The 18460-nt window shown below is 35.2% G+C and overlaps 1 protein-coding gene and 1 long non-coding RNA gene across 5 annotated transcripts in view; one reads left to right on the top strand and one right to left on the bottom strand.

Moving 5' to 3' along the window:
* The window catches only part of LOC117611247 (putative inorganic phosphate cotransporter), a 66711-nt gene that overhangs the window by 14300 nt on the left and 33951 nt on the right, over window positions 1-18460 (bottom strand). For both annotated transcript variants that reach the window (XM_034339179.2, XM_034339180.2), the window contains exons 4-6: window positions 4155-4393; window positions 2835-2984; window positions 556-933 (exon numbers count right to left, since the gene is read on the bottom strand). In XM_034339179.2, the coding sequence (XP_034195070.1) occupies window positions 556-933; window positions 2835-2984; window positions 4155-4393 (767 nt within the window). The remainder of the gene's footprint in view (window positions 1-555; window positions 934-2834; window positions 2985-4154; window positions 4394-18460) is intronic.
* Window positions 1-18460, top strand: part of LOC117611249 (uncharacterized) — a 63235-nt gene that overhangs the window by 1853 nt on the left and 42922 nt on the right. For all 3 annotated transcript variants that reach the window (XR_004583107.2, XR_004583105.2, XR_004583106.2), the window contains exon 2: window positions 296-539. This is a non-coding gene — a long non-coding RNA (uncharacterized LOC117611249). The remainder of the gene's footprint in view (window positions 1-295; window positions 540-18460) is intronic.

The raw sequence follows: 18460 nt of genomic DNA on the forward strand, positions 1-18460 counted from the left end.
GATGTAATTAATACAATCGTTTCCGCTGTATGCAGTAGCTGTCATCGTCGAGAGTCGAGCAGCTACTGATATTCTAGTGATATCGGCTTTTGCATTTATAGGGTATTCCATGTAAAATACATTTTTATAAATTCTTTATAGTTTTTTTTAATTAAGCACATTTGATTTATGTCGAAGCTTTCGGGTTAGGTTAGGTTAGGATAGATAAATTTCTGGCTGTTGGAGGGCGGCCGGCAACGGTATGATAGTCGTCGCATCGTCGAAATTTTGAATGAGGCATCGTATAAATTTTCAGGTTCGCTCCCCATTGCGTCTCTGGCTAGTCGACACGTCGACATTTGGCGACCAAGACGATTATTCTAGTCGAAAGTTTTTCATTGATATCTCGGAAACTAATAGGCCGATGAAGATATCCTTTTATATTTGGGATTCTGTATCCCCTCCCCGCCCCCAAATTCCGTATCGATCGACAATCAAGGACGCATCCGGAAGGGGGCAGACCCACCCTGGACTCTACCCGGCCACGCCAATGGATAAAAGTAAGTTTATACGTACCGAATCTGTAACTATAACGCTATGAACCAATGGAGCCAGAATACTGCAGAAATTAGCGATAGTGTTTGTGATGCCCATTAAAGTACCAGCAAAATTCGGGCTAAGATCCATATGGTTTATATTATGGCCACAATAAATAGCGATATTACTGGCAACAGCGATTACTAAAACTGCAACTGCTATTTCTGGTTGTTCTTTATCAACGTATGCAAGACCGATTAATGCAGCAGCCGGAATCCATTGACCTATGGTATTGCAAATTTTCCTCGACGTCTCAACGTTCAAAATACTCCGCTTGATAAGGAGATCGGAAACATAACTGACAGGGAAACTAAGAATCCATGCAGTTAGATAGGGCAGTGAACTCGTAATACCATTCTGAAACAAATAAAGTGGATATGTACCTAGAATGAATATAACAATATAAAGTATATACACGCATTCAAAACAGTAATGACAGAGTTTTAATGTAAAATGTTTACTGCTCTACTTGTTGTTAGATATAAAGATGAACTTATAGAAAAGGCGCTCCCTTTCTGATTTCGATGATTTTTAAATATGTTGTTAAATTCGATATTTTAAGCAACTTTTTTCGTCTAACCTATATAGGACTCGCTTAGTTTCCGAGATACTTGCAAAAAAATATCGTTACACAACAATGAATTCTGTCTATATGTATGCGTCTACAACAGTGTATGCGACCTTCGTTTGATTACTATGTATAAATGTAACCTAATGATAGATTCTAAATTAACAAACCAAATGGAATAAATTTTAGTGCCTCCTATTTTGCGGTTATAGTTTGTTGTATGATCCTTTTTGTATGATCATTCAATTAATAATACATTAACTCCGAATATAATTGATTATTAATTTAATTTTTCCTCTGAGATAATTATTTAAAAATGACACAAAATTCACACAAAAAGTTTATGTCGAATACCGAACAGAAGTTGTATACCGAGCAAAATTTGTCACGTCCAAACATGATGTATTCCAAAAGCAGACGTATACCGAGGTACCACTGTATATCTATTACCGATTAAACATAATTCAGTTCAATATCATAATTTATTACAAAATTGTTACAATTACTCCAACTATTTTAAGCGAAAACAATAATTCTTAAACTAAGTTGTCTGTGGGACGTTACAATAGAACAGATGTGGGTTATTGTTTTGGCTCGGGGGCCATTTTGTGGAAGCGGAGGTTAGCGGAGCGCCGCACCTTTTAAAATGATTAGTTAACTTTGCATTTCAGAAAGGTATCAATTGTACCATAAAAATCAATAAATACAAATTCAATAAAATAGTGGCAGTTTTATTCAATTTATTTAAATACGAGTCGAATCTTCGCTCGCGCACAGGAAGGAAATCTCGGTTCAAGACGGATTTTTTTGACTGTCTTGGCGGGCCACAAAAAATCTCTTAGCGCGCCGCATATGGCCTGCGGGTCGCTATTTGCTCACCCCTGGTATAGCTGGATAAGGTGGTCAAAAGTGGCCCTAAACCAAACTCGATTTGCGATGGCTCATTCGGTAGCTTATAAAAAAAACTTGTCCATGCCAAGTTTCAGTCCAATATTTCGAGGGGGGGGGGACACAAATTTAAAATCATGTTATTGGTTAATTTCTCCTATGTTAGTACACGATAAATTCTGAATTTGTTTAGATTCTTACTGAAAACTCAAGCTGTAAAAAAATGAAAAATCTCCACAAATGCTGAAAAGGCGATTTTATATTGAAGGAGTCGCAGATCTAGATTCATATTATTTTTGTAAGTGTATATTACTAATATTATTATTATCAATTGTTTTGAAATTTTTTTATTAAGTAGGTCATATGCTTTATCCCAAAGTAATGAAAAAGTTTTCAACGGTGTCGATGGTCCAGCGGTGAAGTGTTTAACTTGTAATGCGCTGTAAACTCTTTTCGTAGGTTTGAGTTCACTTAGGTTCGCCTTCTCTTTTTTGTAAACATAAATTATAGTTTCTTTTTCATTTTCAACTATTGTACTACAGTAGATGTTTGTTATATTGCCACGACTTTCATTTGAAGAGAAGAAGGGAGATAAATATTATCATCCTCGTAGGTTATGCGATGATGGAAGGAACAGCAATGGTATGTTTGAAAATTCGTGTGAAGGTCAAATCATTCATGTGGCAATATGAGAGTCTACTGTATATTAATTACTTCTTTCAATTGCATTTCTTACTTTAATAAAATTTCTTCTAAAATCAACTTTTTTTATTAAAATGAATCAAGACTTTATAATACTTACTTGTGTGATATCAAATCGTAAGACAGATGTCATATAGGACGGAATTTTAGTCAAAAGCATCCAGAAACCCCAGTTTTGAGCAGATTGGGCAGCCAGTAGTGCCCATGTTGGAATACTAGTTAACATCGCAATCCATGGTATTGATAGTTTCTGAAAAAAGATAATCAGTCGAAAATGACAAAAAAAGGGAAAAAATATGTTTACTTCCAAGAGTAAAGTACCCTTAAAAAATTTGTTCTGGCAAAAATCAAAATTGTTCCAAGTTGTTACGTTAATTATTAGCTTAAATATGCAATTCGGTGTGCAGAAGACGATACTGATAGCCGTAGATGTAAAAATACTGTTTGCGCGCTCGATATCGTTTTTATATTTTATCTTTTTAAATTCTTTGTTTGGAGAATTACTACTTTGGAACAATGTTTGGAACAATTAGAACAATTTGGAACAACCACGAAAGATTTGATTTTTGAAGAATGGGATGTCAGGTCAAAAAACTATTTTTTTTAATTTTCCGCTAAAATATTTATTATAAAAATTTTATCTTCTGGAACAATTTAGAACAACTCTAGAACAACCTGGAACAACTTTTAGAATTCTAACATTTTCAAAATGGGGTGCTAACTTCATACAGGTGCGCTATGCGTGCTCTGATTGGTCAGTGTTTTTCCTTAATAATTCAAAACGGAAGCTTCAAACAACATTTTTACAAAGAAAAATGTTCAGAATCACCCCAGCTACCACCCCCTTAAAGAACTAACACTCTTTCTGGGACACCCTGTATACATAGTGCCGAGCATAGATTATTAAGGATAATGGCGCACTAGGCACAGGAGATTTCACCACAAAAAAATTCCAATTTTAGTACTCAATTTTAAATTTAAATTTAAAAGCTTTGAATTTTTAAATTTTGAAGCTTTAAAAATGGGTTTTAAAATATTGAAATATAAATTTTTGAACTTTGAAATTTGAAATTAAAATTTAAAAACCTGAAATTTATTGTACATATTAAATTGTATAATATTTAATAACTGAAAATTATATTCATTTTTTCTATATTAATCTTATTGTTAATCTTAATATCTTCAAAATGAGGAATTTTGGGGGATTTCCATGCCCTACATCGCTATTATCCCTTAGATATCCTCTTATGCTATTGTAACATGAAAAGAAGATTCATATAACACATCTTTAGAAGAATTTTCTTCATTGCTTACATACACGCTGTATACTATTGAAGTAAACAATATTATTTTGTTAATGTTTGCAAATTAAAAACTTATCGTTACACAGACTTTACCACTCTTACAAAAAAATTTTTACCTCATCCGTCTCTACTATTCCAAGGCTAGTTTCAATGTATTCCTTCTCGTCCAGAGGTATACTGGAATGTTCAGTTGGCGAATCTCTTGCAATAATGAAGAAAAGAATACTAGAAATAATAGTTAGAGCTCCCCAAATGTAGAAGCAACTAGGCCATCCTAATGTGGAGGCTGACAGTAGGCCAGAACTCAGTAAACAAATCACGTTTCCGATCCAACCACCGGCATAAACGAAGGTCGCTGTGTTACATGCAAGAAACATACAAAATAGCTTTAGTAATTGATAGTATAAAAGTGTTCCTATTGCTACTACCTGTTAAATTTGTACAGAGTGATCAATAAATTCTCGATAAATTTGATTCGAAATGAAAAGGTAACACTAAAAGATATCAAGATTTGATTAAAAAATGTTTAATAACGTTTAAGAAAAGAAGTTTTCAATGTGTTTATATTCAAAAGTAAATAGTCTAGCCTCAAAATTAAAGATCATAGCTGCGTTACCCGGCTCTGCCCGGGAATTTTAATGAACTATTATATTCCATATAACATAAAAATGTAATGTTATATGTTAAAACTTGTACATATACTGGAGATGTTAGCGAGAACATTAAGCTACATTATATTTTAATTTTTCGATACTTGGGGTTTAGATATCCATAATAGAATTTGCTTATAGAAGAGGAGGGGGTTATATTTCGGTAGACTAACAGCAGCGACGTTTGGAGAGTGTTCGGCGGCGTTCTCGTAATGTCGTCAACAATTAAATAGCGTTCTTGTAAATTCGCTAATTAACGCTTCGAGAATATTCGACAGCGTTCTCGTAAATTCGCCAACAGTTCTTTTTAAATTGAATGTTAAAAATTGCAAGAAATCAGCTAAAACATACTTTAATACAAATAAAAATACTATTAAATGCAAGGCGCAATTTTTTTTTTAAATGACAGATATTTCTTTGTCATCTGATACGGCGTGAATAAGGAAACGAATGCCAAGAAAACAAAACACTGATAAATCTATATTATGAGTGTAGCATACTGAGGGAGCTTGGTGGCAATGCCGAGTATAACCAAACCAATTCTTTAATGCTTCCTTGTTAATAAAAAACACAACCAATCGCAATATGACATAGCCTATGTCCATCTTGAAAGGATTTTTTTTTTTTTTTTTTTTTTTTTAAATGTATGTTCACCGATTACGCCGAGACGGATGGACCAATCGGAACAAAACATTTTGCATCTGGTAGAGTATGTCTCCCGATTGGTCCCGTTAAAAAAACATTTTATATTTTTTCACTCCGAACGCTTTTTATTGCAAAACAACGTACTATTTCATGTACGTGTGCCGTACGTTCGCCGATTACTCCGAGACAGATGGACGAATCGGAACGAAACTATTTGCATCTTGTAGAGTATATCTCCCGATTGGTCCCGCAATATAATTTTTGTGTTTTTTCATTCCTCACGACTTTTATCGCAAAAAACGTAATACTTCATTTATATCTTCCGGCGTTTATGCTGCAGGGAATGTACCGATTGCGATGAAACCTTTCACATTTAGTAGGAGGTATATCCACGATGAAAAATCCCACTTGCAAAAATTTATGGAATTTGTTAATAACTACTGTTATAGCAAAAAATCTATTCTTCCATGGTACTCTGCAAGGAATGTATCGTTCGCGATGAAACCTTTCATATTTAGTAGGATATACAGGGTGTCACGCGACTACCTCGACAGCCGAAGAGGGATGATTGCTAAGGTAATTCTAAACAACTTTTTCCTTTGCCAAAATGTTGGTTAAGGCTTGGTCCTCGAGTTAATAATAAAAAACACCGACCAATCCGAGCGCGTATAGCGCGCAATCCCAGGGACTGCAATGTCGGGTACGAAAACCGGGCCTGACGTAGGTCGCGAATGAACGGCTTGGCACCCCGTTGGCATAGCACAATAAAAAAACTGAACTGGTAGAACATTTTTAGTCGATGTTTAGAATGAATATGGAACCTAATCTCTTATTGCCTGTCATAATGTAAAAAAGGAAATTCTAAGGATTCTAAGCAACAAATTAAAATGTTTGAAGTGGAATAATTAATAAACGTTTGAATTGGAGGCTACGTTAATGATGAAAGATTTGAAAACAATTTAAATGAAACTTACCCATTCGATTCTAAATTAACTTGCTACGCTGAAAGCAAATAATTCCCGCTAGGTCACTGTGTCGATTCTGAACATTCGACGAGGAAACACTTCGTCTATTATCCATATCTAATTGTAAGTGCAATAAATGAGGGCCGTTCACTGGCCCGATCATGAAAAGGGCTGTTCTACCGAACGTGTATCCTCGTTTCCCAGTGACAATTATCTGCTTTCAGCGTAGCAGGTTAATTTACGAACGAATGCGAAAGTTTCATTTAAATTGTTTTCAAATTTTTCATCATTAACGTAGCCTCCAATTCAAACGTTTATTAATTATTCCACTTCAATCATTTTTATTTGTTGTTTAGAATGCTTGGAATTTCCTTTTTTACATTATGACAGGCGACAAGAGATTAGGTTCCGTATTCATTTTAAACAACGACTAAAAATGTTCTACCAGTTCAGTTTTTTTACTGTACTATGCCAACGGGGTGTAGAACCGTTCATTCGCGACCTACGTCAGGCCCAGCTTTCGTAACCGACATTGCAGTCCCTAAGCCCGCGCGCTGTATGCGCTCAGATTGGTCGGTGTTTTTTGTTAATAACTCGAAAACGAACCAATTTTTGGCAAAGGAAAAAATTGTTTAGAATCACCTTAGCAATCATCCCTTTTCGGCTGTCGAGGTAGTCGCGTGACACCCTGTATATCCGCGATGATCTCACTCGTAAAAATTTATGAAATTTGTTGTTTATTAACAACTTAAATTCGGTCACTTTTTTTCGGTTTACGGTTATTAGCTAAGCAACAGAAACCTAAAATTACCTTACACTATCCTACAAATACTACTGGCTCCACTAAAAAGTGTGAAATAAAATAATTTTTAACAAAAAACAAATCCGACTTCGAAATGCACTAAAAAGTGTAAAATAATTTCTATTTCATTTATACCAATATTCCATAGCTATTAATAATATCTACTTAATCGTTAACTAGGATACCAAATACATTTCAAAGTTTTCGGAGGCGGCGCAAAATTAAAAATGCCCGAACAAACGATGCTGCCAATAACGATTTGATTGCGGTATGGCAAACTTGGTAATTAATAAGTCGTAAGAGAAAAAGCGGAACGTTATAGGTCCGGCTGAAAACATTTGTAATTGTAACAATTGTATCAGAAATTGGCAGCACTCCTGATGTACATGCACTATACTGCAGCTCACGAGAGACCATACTTAATTCGCACAGCTCACTAGGTCTAGAGAGATTTTTAATAACGTGTGTTATTCCCCTCTACAGCTTGTTTCTTATTATACTTTGCGGTCATATAAATGGTGGGCAGAAATATATGAGGTACGATAACTGATAACCGGTGATGATATTGTAAAGTTTCACGATACAATGAAATTGCTATTATTTTTCGAAAAAAAATGATGTGAACGCAAAGTAAGAAGCAAGCTATAAAGGGGAATCACACACGCTATTAAAAATCTCCCTAGACCTAGTGAGCTGCGCGAGTTAGTGCGGTCACTTGTGAACTGCAGTACAGGGTGATCCCCTCGCTAGGGGACACAAAGGAACACTGGCGACAATGGACCCCTTGACCGCACCATAAAGAGGTCCGTATTGTGAAGTACCATCGGGGATCTACCCGGGTCGAGACGACTCTGTGTGTCTTCATGGTCGCCAGTTCCTTTGTGTCCCCTAGCGAGAGGATCACCCTGTATAGTTAATTCGCAATGGGTATGTTGATTCCCGTTGAATATTTACTTGAAATTATCAAATGGGTCATCTATCATAGGTTGCCGACGTCCGAGTTAGGATCTTCCTAGTAGAGGAAAAGTTTTTAATTTTACGCCGCCGCCTCCGAAAACTTTGAAATGTATTTGGTATCCTAGTTAACGATTAAGTAGATATTATTAATAGCTATGGAATATTGGTATAAATGAAATAGAAGTTATTTTACACTTTTTAGTGCATTTCGAAGTCGGATTTGTTTTTTGTTAAAAATTATTTTATATACATTAAGAAGGGGATAGGAATTAATGCAATGTATTAATTTCGATCTCTCTGGCTTTTCGTCAACTTTTAACATCAATTTTAAGAAGTAATTATAATTCAAACTATATCGTGTTTGGTATCATTTTAATCAAAAAAATTGCATCAATACGATAGTAAAAGTTTCATTTTAAAAAAGTCAAAAATAAAAAAGTTTTATAATTCAATTAGTATTAGTCACACCGATAAGTTTCGGCTCTTTCCTTTGGTCATTAGATCTCTCTCACCTCCACTGTCTGTCCTGTTCTACGTTCACGCTTGGCTTACCAAACCAATTCTTTAATGCTTCTTTGTGAGTTAAAAGCATAACGAATCGCGATATCACAATATGACATAGCCTATGTCCATCTTGAAAGAATAAGCTGTCCAATAGTGCAAATCATATTATAACGCAGAAACATGTCCGTAAGTTACGCAGAGATGTTGTACGCATGCTCGAAAACAAAGCAGAAAAATATTATATGTGTACTCTTACAATGATAGTACAGTAAAACCCTTATTAAGGGACACTTTTTAAGGGATACATAAAAACTAATTACGTCATCATTGTGGGTGCTTCGACTACTTTTCCTTTGATTACTCTGTCAAAAATTTACTGCGCATGTCTATCTCTTACGGTTTAGGACTGCGCAGGAGGTCAAGGTTTTCATGAGATAATCGCGGATCCTGGGCAACAAATTTTCGAACATATCAAAATTGCTCCAATTTAAAAACTAATTACGTCATCATTAAGAGTGGTCCATTTGACTTTTCTGGGTTAAGCCTCTTTGTAAAAAATCTACTGCGCATGTCTATCTCTTACGGTTTACTACTGTGCAGGGGTGAAAGTTTCCATAAGATAATAGCGGATCCTGCGCAACAAATTTTCCAACAAATCCAATTGATACATTTTTACAACACAATGTAGTTTACAACGAAGTTTTTAATTAAAAGTTTTATTTGATTTAATATCATGGAATTGGAGCTTGGGGTGGATAGTGGGCAAAGTTAAATTTATATTTTAACTGATTAACTCCCCGTGCATAGCACGGGGCGTTCCACTAGATTCTTTAAAATCTGTTTAGCCGTTTAAACGTGAAGGAAGGACAAACGATCAGCATTTTCACTTTTATATATTAGTAAGGATATGTAATGCTTTTTGCCTAAACAACAGTTGTGTGCAATTTTAACTCCCTACCCCCTCTGATAAGGGAGATATGAGTGTAAAACCCCAAAACTTTACTATTTTTTTTCTCGGAAACTATTTAAGACATTTGAACACATTAAAGTGCAAATAGTAGGTATTCATTAGCTGTATTTCATATTTTTTTTCAAAATTTTTATCCGATGATTAAGGGTTGAAAATTAATAAATAAATTTTTGAAAGTGATTTTTATAAACAATCCCTTGAGTGACACCCACCGAAAAAATTAAGAATAATCCTTTACTATTTAACTATTATCTGTAAAAGTTTCAAGAGTGTCGGATTGGTACATCATAGTTAAAAAAAAATAAAACCAATGCAACGCCTCTTCATAAGGCAAAGCCAGGCTGAACGTTAGAGACGCTCAACCTAACCGACCTACAGGGGAATACGTTGCGCCAACCCGCCACGTTTCTCATACCAGAAACAGCTCTCAGAAAAGTATGAACTCTTCTTTCCCTAAACTGTGTGTTAGTTAACAGTCATTTATTTAAATAATATATTAACAATTTAAATTTTTTAATTAAGTTTTCTAATCTTAACTTTTAGCGTCCGTGTTTTCACGGTATTCCTCGTTTTAAGTATGTGAGAGCCCTAAATCACAGATTTATATCATGTCTTGAACAATGGCACTGTGTTAGATGCCATTAGTTGTCCTTTTAATAGTCGAAGAAGGTATCACAGGTATAACTGCAATAATCATTCTATTCAACGCTGTAAAGAACATAGACTTCTATAACTATTTCCGTCTTTACCTTTTCACGTACGTATTACTTTTAATTAAATTATAGCTAGTACCTGTGAATAGTTGTAACTAAGGTCTTCCTCGTTTTAAGTATATAGGAGCGCTGAAAAGGGTTAATTATGTTATAAATTTTAACTCACTTATTTAATAAAACTAACATTATTCCAGTTATTGATGAAAATAGCGACAAAAATTAAAACTTATTTACAAGCGTGTTTTTTTTTAAAAAGTTTTCGAGTATTCGGTTTCAAATCATCTACTTCAACCTGGCGATACATAATACAATCAGCTCTTTGTAGGGCTTAAAAACTAGAAACACCTTAGTTGCATTTATATAAGGGAGCCATTTGTAACGTGCAACACAATCAGCTCTTTTTAGGGCTCCCAGATACTTAAAATGAGGAATACGGTGAAAATAGGGACGTTAAAAGTTAAGGTCAGAAAACTGAATTAAAAAATTTAAATTGTTTATCTATTATTTAAATAAATGACTGTTAACTAACACACAGTTTAGAGAGAGAAGAGTTCATACTTTTCTGAGAGTTGTTTCTGGTATGAGAAACGTGGCGGGTTGGCACAACGTATTCCCCTGTAGGTCGGTTAGGTTGAGCGTCTCTAACGTTCAGCCTGGCTTTGCCTTATGAAGAGGCGTTGCATTGGTTTTATTTTTTTTTAACTATGATGTACCAATCCGACACTCTTGAAACTTTTACAGATAATAGTTAAATAGTAAAGGATTATTCTTAATTTTTTCGGTGGGTGTCACTCAAAGGATTGTTTATAAATATCACTTTCAAAAATTTATTTATTAATTTTTAACCCTCAATCGTCGGATAAAAATTTTGAAAAAAAAATACGAAATACAGCTAATGAATACCTACTATTTGCACTTTAATGTGTTCAAATATTTTAAATAGTTTCCGAGAAAAAAAATAGTAAAGTTTTGGGGTTCTATCCTCATATCTCCCTTATCAGAGGGGGTAGGGGGTTGCAATTGCCCACAATTGTTGTTTAGGCAAAATGCATTATGTGGTATAAATATCAACCGAAATTGTTGCTGGGGCCGATTCACTATGCTTATACGGCTGGACCCTTTGGTATGAATCGGTTAAGTAGTTTTTTAAATTTTTCTGTACATACAAACAAACGCTGTCTCCTTATATAATAGTATGAGTATGATATGATATGATATAATAAATTCAAGTGAATCAAGGCTAATTAAGCAAAATGCATCAGTTATTGATGCTTTTATGTTTATAATTGATGTGGGAATAGATTGTACAATAGACTGTGTTCTTTACGTGGGCCCCTTAAAAAAAATGCGGTGAACATGCAGGCCACCTAAAAGCAATGTATTCATTGTCAGTCAACAAGCCAAGTAGAGATACCGATTAATATACAATAGTAATCATTGCGTTTTTTCTAAAGGCAAACATGTGGAAAACCTAGCAATCAAATACCTTTTTGAATTTTATTAAACATTTTTTAAGAAAATTTTAAGACATTTGTGGATTATCGGGACGAAAAATGGGTTAAGTTAGGTTAAGAATTTTTTTTCAATATTTCAATTTGGATATCATTTAGTGTTACTTTTTTATTCCGAATCACAGTTGTAGGGAATCTATAGGTACTTGTTAATCATCCTGCACAGTATAGAGCATGGTAAGTATACCTAGAAAAAATGGTGATACATAAGAAAGAAGCATCAATAACTTAAAAAAAGGTAACTCCAGAAACCCTAATCATGAAAGTATGAATATTAAGATTAATTTAGAAAAACCGAATATAATTTTTTATTATGAAATATTTATAATTTAGTACAGGAATTAAATTTCAGTCTCAAGATTTCAAAATTTTTAAACTCAAAATTTCAAATTCCAGGCTACAAAGATAAAAAAATATTAATAATAAGATAAATATTAAATAAAATTTTCACAAATAAATGTTTACACCGAAGTTGTTGAGCCTCCTATTTTTAGAGCACCACTCCTTTTATCTTTAAAGGAACTCATCATGCTCGGTACTGTATGTACTGTTCGTTGCTGGTAAGTTGCCGTCCAATCAAATTCGTTGACCTACTTCCAGTCACACATATTATGTTTATTGGCCGAGCCTTTACATCCACAAATCTATCGCGTGACGAACGTCGCTAAGAACAGACATTGAAACAGAATGAGATGAAGCGATAGCGAGCGACGATTCGGACGCATTGACGTAGACGTAGATTCGGGGTTTACATTATGTATTAATAAGAAAACAGGAGAGTTTTTACACTTTGCATAATGTAATTTCCATAAATTTTGCATAATAACAACTGTTGTCAAGAACGAGTATCATAAAAAATCCATTAATACCCCGAAAAAATCGCATGTTTATATAGTTAAATGTATCTTCCGCGAATATGGAAATTTTATACCTATGCAATGTGACCGCTGACTTCTCAAGTTACAGGTTCCTGTAGGGGATTAGGTGAAGCGAACGCACAGTCCTCTTGCCCCTCTATCGGATCAGTTTGTAGGTGCTCGGCAACTTACCAGCAACGAACAGTACTATAGAGAGATGAGAAGTTGAAGAGCGGGACAGCACAGGGGCAAAGGGAGCACTTCGCACGCTCCGCCCTGTCCCCACGTTTGATCCTCGCGTTCAAAGTTCGCCGGAACGCTGACTTCGTACCATCTCGCTTTGTTGTGAAGTCTCATTTTTCTTCTTTGTCAGGCGACATGATTAGTGTGTGCTCGCATCGGACAATAGCGCGCGACGATCTAGAATGCGTGTGCGTGAGGTATGACTTATCAACAACGACCAATCGTACCCTCATTCCACCATAATATATAGTACATACCAGCTTATATTGACTAATATAAAAGATGTCATAAAGTTGCTCAAGCACAACGGAAAATGAAATTCAATCCTCTGAGGGAAAGATAAGAAATCAATATTAAGTAAAATGTCGATATTTTGCGATTGTTCTTTCGTTATGTGCTGAAAATATATTATTTCTTGCTTAAAAAAAACTGAAGTCGTTTAGTTCAATTTCGAAAAAATTATTCTGTTATAAAGCATATGCCACTACTTTTCTGTCTACGCCAATGCTCGCCTCGCACTATCTGACTCATTGTCAGTCTCGATACGTCTCATCGACTTTCTTTGTCGCACGGTCTGAATTAGTGTGCGTGATCGTTTTAGTCAATATCTCGCTAGAACAGATAAAATAATTTTTAACAAAAAATACATCCGACTTCAAAATGCGCTAAAAAGTATGAAATAACTTCTCTTTCATTTATACCAATATTCCACAGCTATTAATAAAATCTGTTTAATTGTTAAATAATATACTAAATACATTTCAACCTATTCGGAGGCGGCCCAAAATTAAAAACTTTTCTTCTACTCGGAAGATGCTAGTTCAGAGGTTGGCAACCTATGACACGCCGGTTACCGAATAACCCATTTGATAATTTCAAGTTAACAATATTCAACATACCCATTGCAGATTAACTACATTTACATCAAAAGTGCTGCTAACTTCTAATACAATCGTTACAATTACAAATGTCTTCAGCCGGACCTATAACGTTCCACATTTTCTCTTACGATTTATTAATTACCAAGTTTGCCATACCGCAATCAAATCGTTATTGGCAGCATCGTATATTTGAGTATTTTTAATTTTGCGCCGCCTCCGAAAAGGTTGAAATGTATTTAGTATACGATTTAACGAGTAAATAGGTTTTATTAATAGCTGTTGGGTATTTGTATAAATGAAGTAGAAATTATTTCATACTTTTTAGTGCATTTCGAAATCGGTTGTATTTTTTGTTAAAAATTATTTTATTTCACACTTTTTTGTGGAATGAGCAGTATTTGTAGGATGCCGAAAGGTGGTTTACCGTTCTTATTGGATAATTAGAATGACAATAGTTATTAACAATAACGAATTTCATAAATTTTTGCAAGCGACATCATCGCAGAAATATCTCCTAGTAGATGTGAAAGGTGTTACGGGCAATGTGTTTAACGTTGGCATTTTGTAAAATGACCGAGCATTGTGTAGGGGCAGGTATTTCACAAATGGCCCGGACATTTTATATAATGCCCACGGTTTGTTGGCATTAAACTTATTATTATTATTATTATTATTGCTATTGCTATTGCTACTGCTATTGCTATTGCTATTGCTGTCGCTGTCGCTGTCGCTGTCGCCGTTGCCGTTGCCGTTGCCGTTGCTATTGCTATTGCTATTGCCATTGCCATTGCCATTGCCATTGCCATTGCCATTGCCATTGCCATTGCCATTGCCATTGTCATTGTCATTGTCATTGTCATTGTTATTGTTATTAAAACCATACATAGATGTAATAGATTAGACCATATATTTAAATCCGACCGCCCTAAGGCGATCAGCAACGCTTTCGTTATTATTTAAACACTATTATTTTAGAAAAACGTTAGGCCATTAGGCGATTTAAATATGTAGCCTAATCTAACCTACGAGTTGGGAATTATATAAATTCGTCGGTTTTTTAATAAATATTCAATAATTTATCACATTTACCAAATTTAGTGGTGATTGTATAATAACCAGCAATTATATATAATCACCGGATTAATCACATTTACCATAACAAGAGCGTTTCAATACATTGATCACCACCCTCTAAGTATTCTGTATAATGACCGGACATTTTATGTCTTTACGAACGAGCATGCTACCCAATATCCGGTCATTTTACAGAATGCCCACGTTAAACACATTGCCCGTAACAAAAGGTTTCATCGCGATTGGTTCATTCCTTGCAGAGTAACACCAAGAAATAGATTTCTTGCTATAACAATAGTTATTAACAATAAGAAGTTACCTACATTTTTGCAAAGATCTACGAAATGTGATGTTTCATCGCGATCGGTGCATTCTATAAGGATTTATGGGTGGAAGCAATAGACAAATATTAAAATAATCAAGTTTTATATAGAAGAAAAAATATTTAATTATCAAAACTATTGAAGGCTATAGCTGCGATGCTTTAGATTCCAAGGCTTCGTTCGAACTAAACGAAAACGATCCTGCTTGACGCGCATAAGATTTTAGAAGAATGTTTACGTTAGAACCCTTATCGCTCTTACGGTTCTCAGAAGCAACGCATTCGAAGACTTCTAGTAAAAGAATTATTAATTAAAATCAATACATACCTTACAGAGTAGCGTTAAAGAATAGGATTTTACAATAACAATAGTTATTATACAGCTCTGTGTGTCTTGGGTCCGGCGACTTGACCTCCTGGGCTTTTTGCCCGCAAACACAGCAGGGTTCCATTGGGCGGGGCGGCTATTGTGTTGCGCGCCGAGAGAATCTCCCTGTATATGCATACTGATTTTCGGTCGACGCGATATGTGTATAGAAACAGTAGAAGACCGGCGACTGCATGCTGATCCATATGTTACCGTTAAAGTGCGGAAATCAGTTATTCTGCTGTTTACCTAGGTAATGTGCAGATTAACTAGAGTGATCCGTTAATGTGCGGTAAATTATTTCCTTTCTCACATTACCTACTATGCACTCGTTAAAGTGAAAATAAGATCTTTGTTGGAACAACAGTAACGTTTCTATACGCTTAAATTAATGTAATGTTAATTACTTATTTTTCGATATCTAAAGAATCCAGTTAACACAATCAAACAATCAACAAATTAGTTGATAGAATCAATGGTAAATCTACAGATTTACGGCTTCTGTGAAAACATCCCCCACGAGTTGAACAACATATTAAATTCGTTTTGCTGACCGGGGGGCTGTGCTCCCCAGACCCCCCTTAGATACTACACTAACTAATACTGATACCCGTTTTTAATATAAGGAAATAAACACAATTTGCAAAGTAACATATTTATTTAAGTAAAACGATTATATTAAATTACATTATATCAAAAATGAGTATCGGTATTAGTTAGTACAGTCCTTGGGGGGGATCTGGGGGGCGCGGCCCCCCAGTAGGCGAGAGAAATTGAATACTTTAAATGTTAATAACTTTTTTGCTACGCACTAGCAACCAAGGCAAATTATGGGAAATAAAAACAAGCGGCGACGACAAGACACTAACGAAACCAAACTAAAAGTGGTGAGATCGAGGAGAAGAAGTGAGGGAAGGAAATGAGAGAAACAAACTTTCGCACTTTAACGATACGGAATGTGCATAATACCTAGGTAAAGTGCGGAAAGCTCTTGATTCCGCACATTAACGGAGCAAATCAGTGAATCTGCAGATTAACTAGGTAATGTGCACATTAACGGCTTTCTCACTTTAGCGGTAACACATACACCGCCAGAGACACGTAGGCATACGTAGAATTCAATGTAGTACTAACAATAGTTTTTCACGAATATCTCGTAAACTAAAGATTTCCGCTAATTATGCATAATGAAAAAGTTGTTCAGAATCAGATTAGACAACATATTAAAGGGTCATTGAAATCATCCTATGTTGAGTTTAGAAACTTCCTGTTTTTTGCAATAATAATCCTTAGCAATGAAATAATGCAAAATGTGTTTTTTACGGGACCAATACTCTACAAGATTCAAAAGGTTTCGTTCCGGTTGGTCCGTCCATATCAGAGTAATTGGTGAATACACACAGAAAAAAAAAATACAAAAAATAAATAATATATACTAATCGAATTGACTAACCTTCTCCTTTTTCGAAGTCGGTTAAAAATGCGTGTGAAATGAAGTGAGTCCCTTCAATTCTGACCGATCAGATTTGCGGCCTTCTCATGGGACATTTTGTCATTGGTGCACAGTACTGTGCAGAGATCGTAAGTTACCAATCACCAACAAACTGAGTGACAGACGGGCAAAGGGTCTGTGCCGTTGGCTCCACCTAATCCCCTCTAGGAACCCTCAACTTGAGAAGTCACATTGCATAGGCGTAAAATATAAAGATGCGATTTTTTCTGGGTACATATTAATGGATTTTTTGTAATACTTATCTATGACAACAGTTGTTATTATGCAAAATTTATGGCAATTACATTATGGAAAGTGTAAAAATTCTCCTGTTTTCTTAATAATGTAAACCCTGAATCTACGTTTACGTCAGTGCGTCCGAATTGTTACTCGCTATCGTTTCATCTTATTCTGTTTCAATATTTGTCCTTAGCGACGTTCGTCACGCGATAGATTTGTGGATGTAAGAGCTTCGGTCAATAAACATAATACGTGTGACTGGAGGCAGGTAAACGAATTTGATTGGACGGCTACATATGATCTCTGCACAGTATTGAGACAATACGTCTAATAAGGATCCACCTTGAAGTGATAATTTCCGGTTTTGATGAAACTTATGTATAGTATAGTTCTCGAAAAAATATTTGACAAAAAAGTATTTTTTTGTAACTACTGAAGGGGTAAAAATAGCCCCCAAAGTGGAGGGTGAGAAACATATTTGGTCGAATATCTTGGAAACCAGCAGAGCTAGAAGAATGGTGCGCACTGAGTTGCGTAGAAAAAGACATACAGCGAAAAAACCTCGCACACTCAAGCTAGCAGTCCCATTTGAAATTGGAAAGGAATACCAATAAAGTTGTGAAAACGTTACGAAGTAGTGCAAAGTATTACATGTTTTTCATTTGTGCCCAGTGCAATAGCAACGTGACAGTGAATGAAAATGTTTACTTACTTGGAAGAATCGGACCCATTCGGGCTAGGTAGTGAAATTCTGTAAAAAGTGATAGTAACCGTGCGGTTGAATGAGTTCAATGATCTTATCTGGAGGATCAGCTGTTCTTCGTAATGTGTTCCCTCCTCGAATGTTCAGGATCGCCACAATGACCCAGTGACAGCAAACCATTTCTATTGCAGCTGGGTCATTTACACACGAATGGGTAAATTTCATTTGCTTTCAATCTTTTTTTTATTATTTGCAAACTTATTTTGATTTCCAAAACGTCTATTCGTTTTTCTCCTTTTTTTTCAAAAGTGACTACAAAGTATTTTTTTTGTTCATATCGAACACCGAATAAAAGTGTTGGATCAATTCGATTTATTCATTCTGCATGAACGATTCATTATTTTTCATGAGCAACCAATAATTTCACATTGTTCTTAATTTAAAACCATGTAACATTTATCGCACGCTTCCCTTGATACTCACGCTGTGCCAATGCGTTTGTTCACGACCACGAGCGCGGTTGAAA

The sequence above is a fragment of the Osmia lignaria genome, chromosome 15 (assembly GCF_051020975.1).
Source record: "Osmia lignaria lignaria isolate PbOS001 chromosome 15, iyOsmLign1, whole genome shotgun sequence".
Lineage (NCBI taxonomy): Eukaryota > Metazoa > Arthropoda > Insecta > Hymenoptera > Megachilidae > Osmia > Osmia lignaria.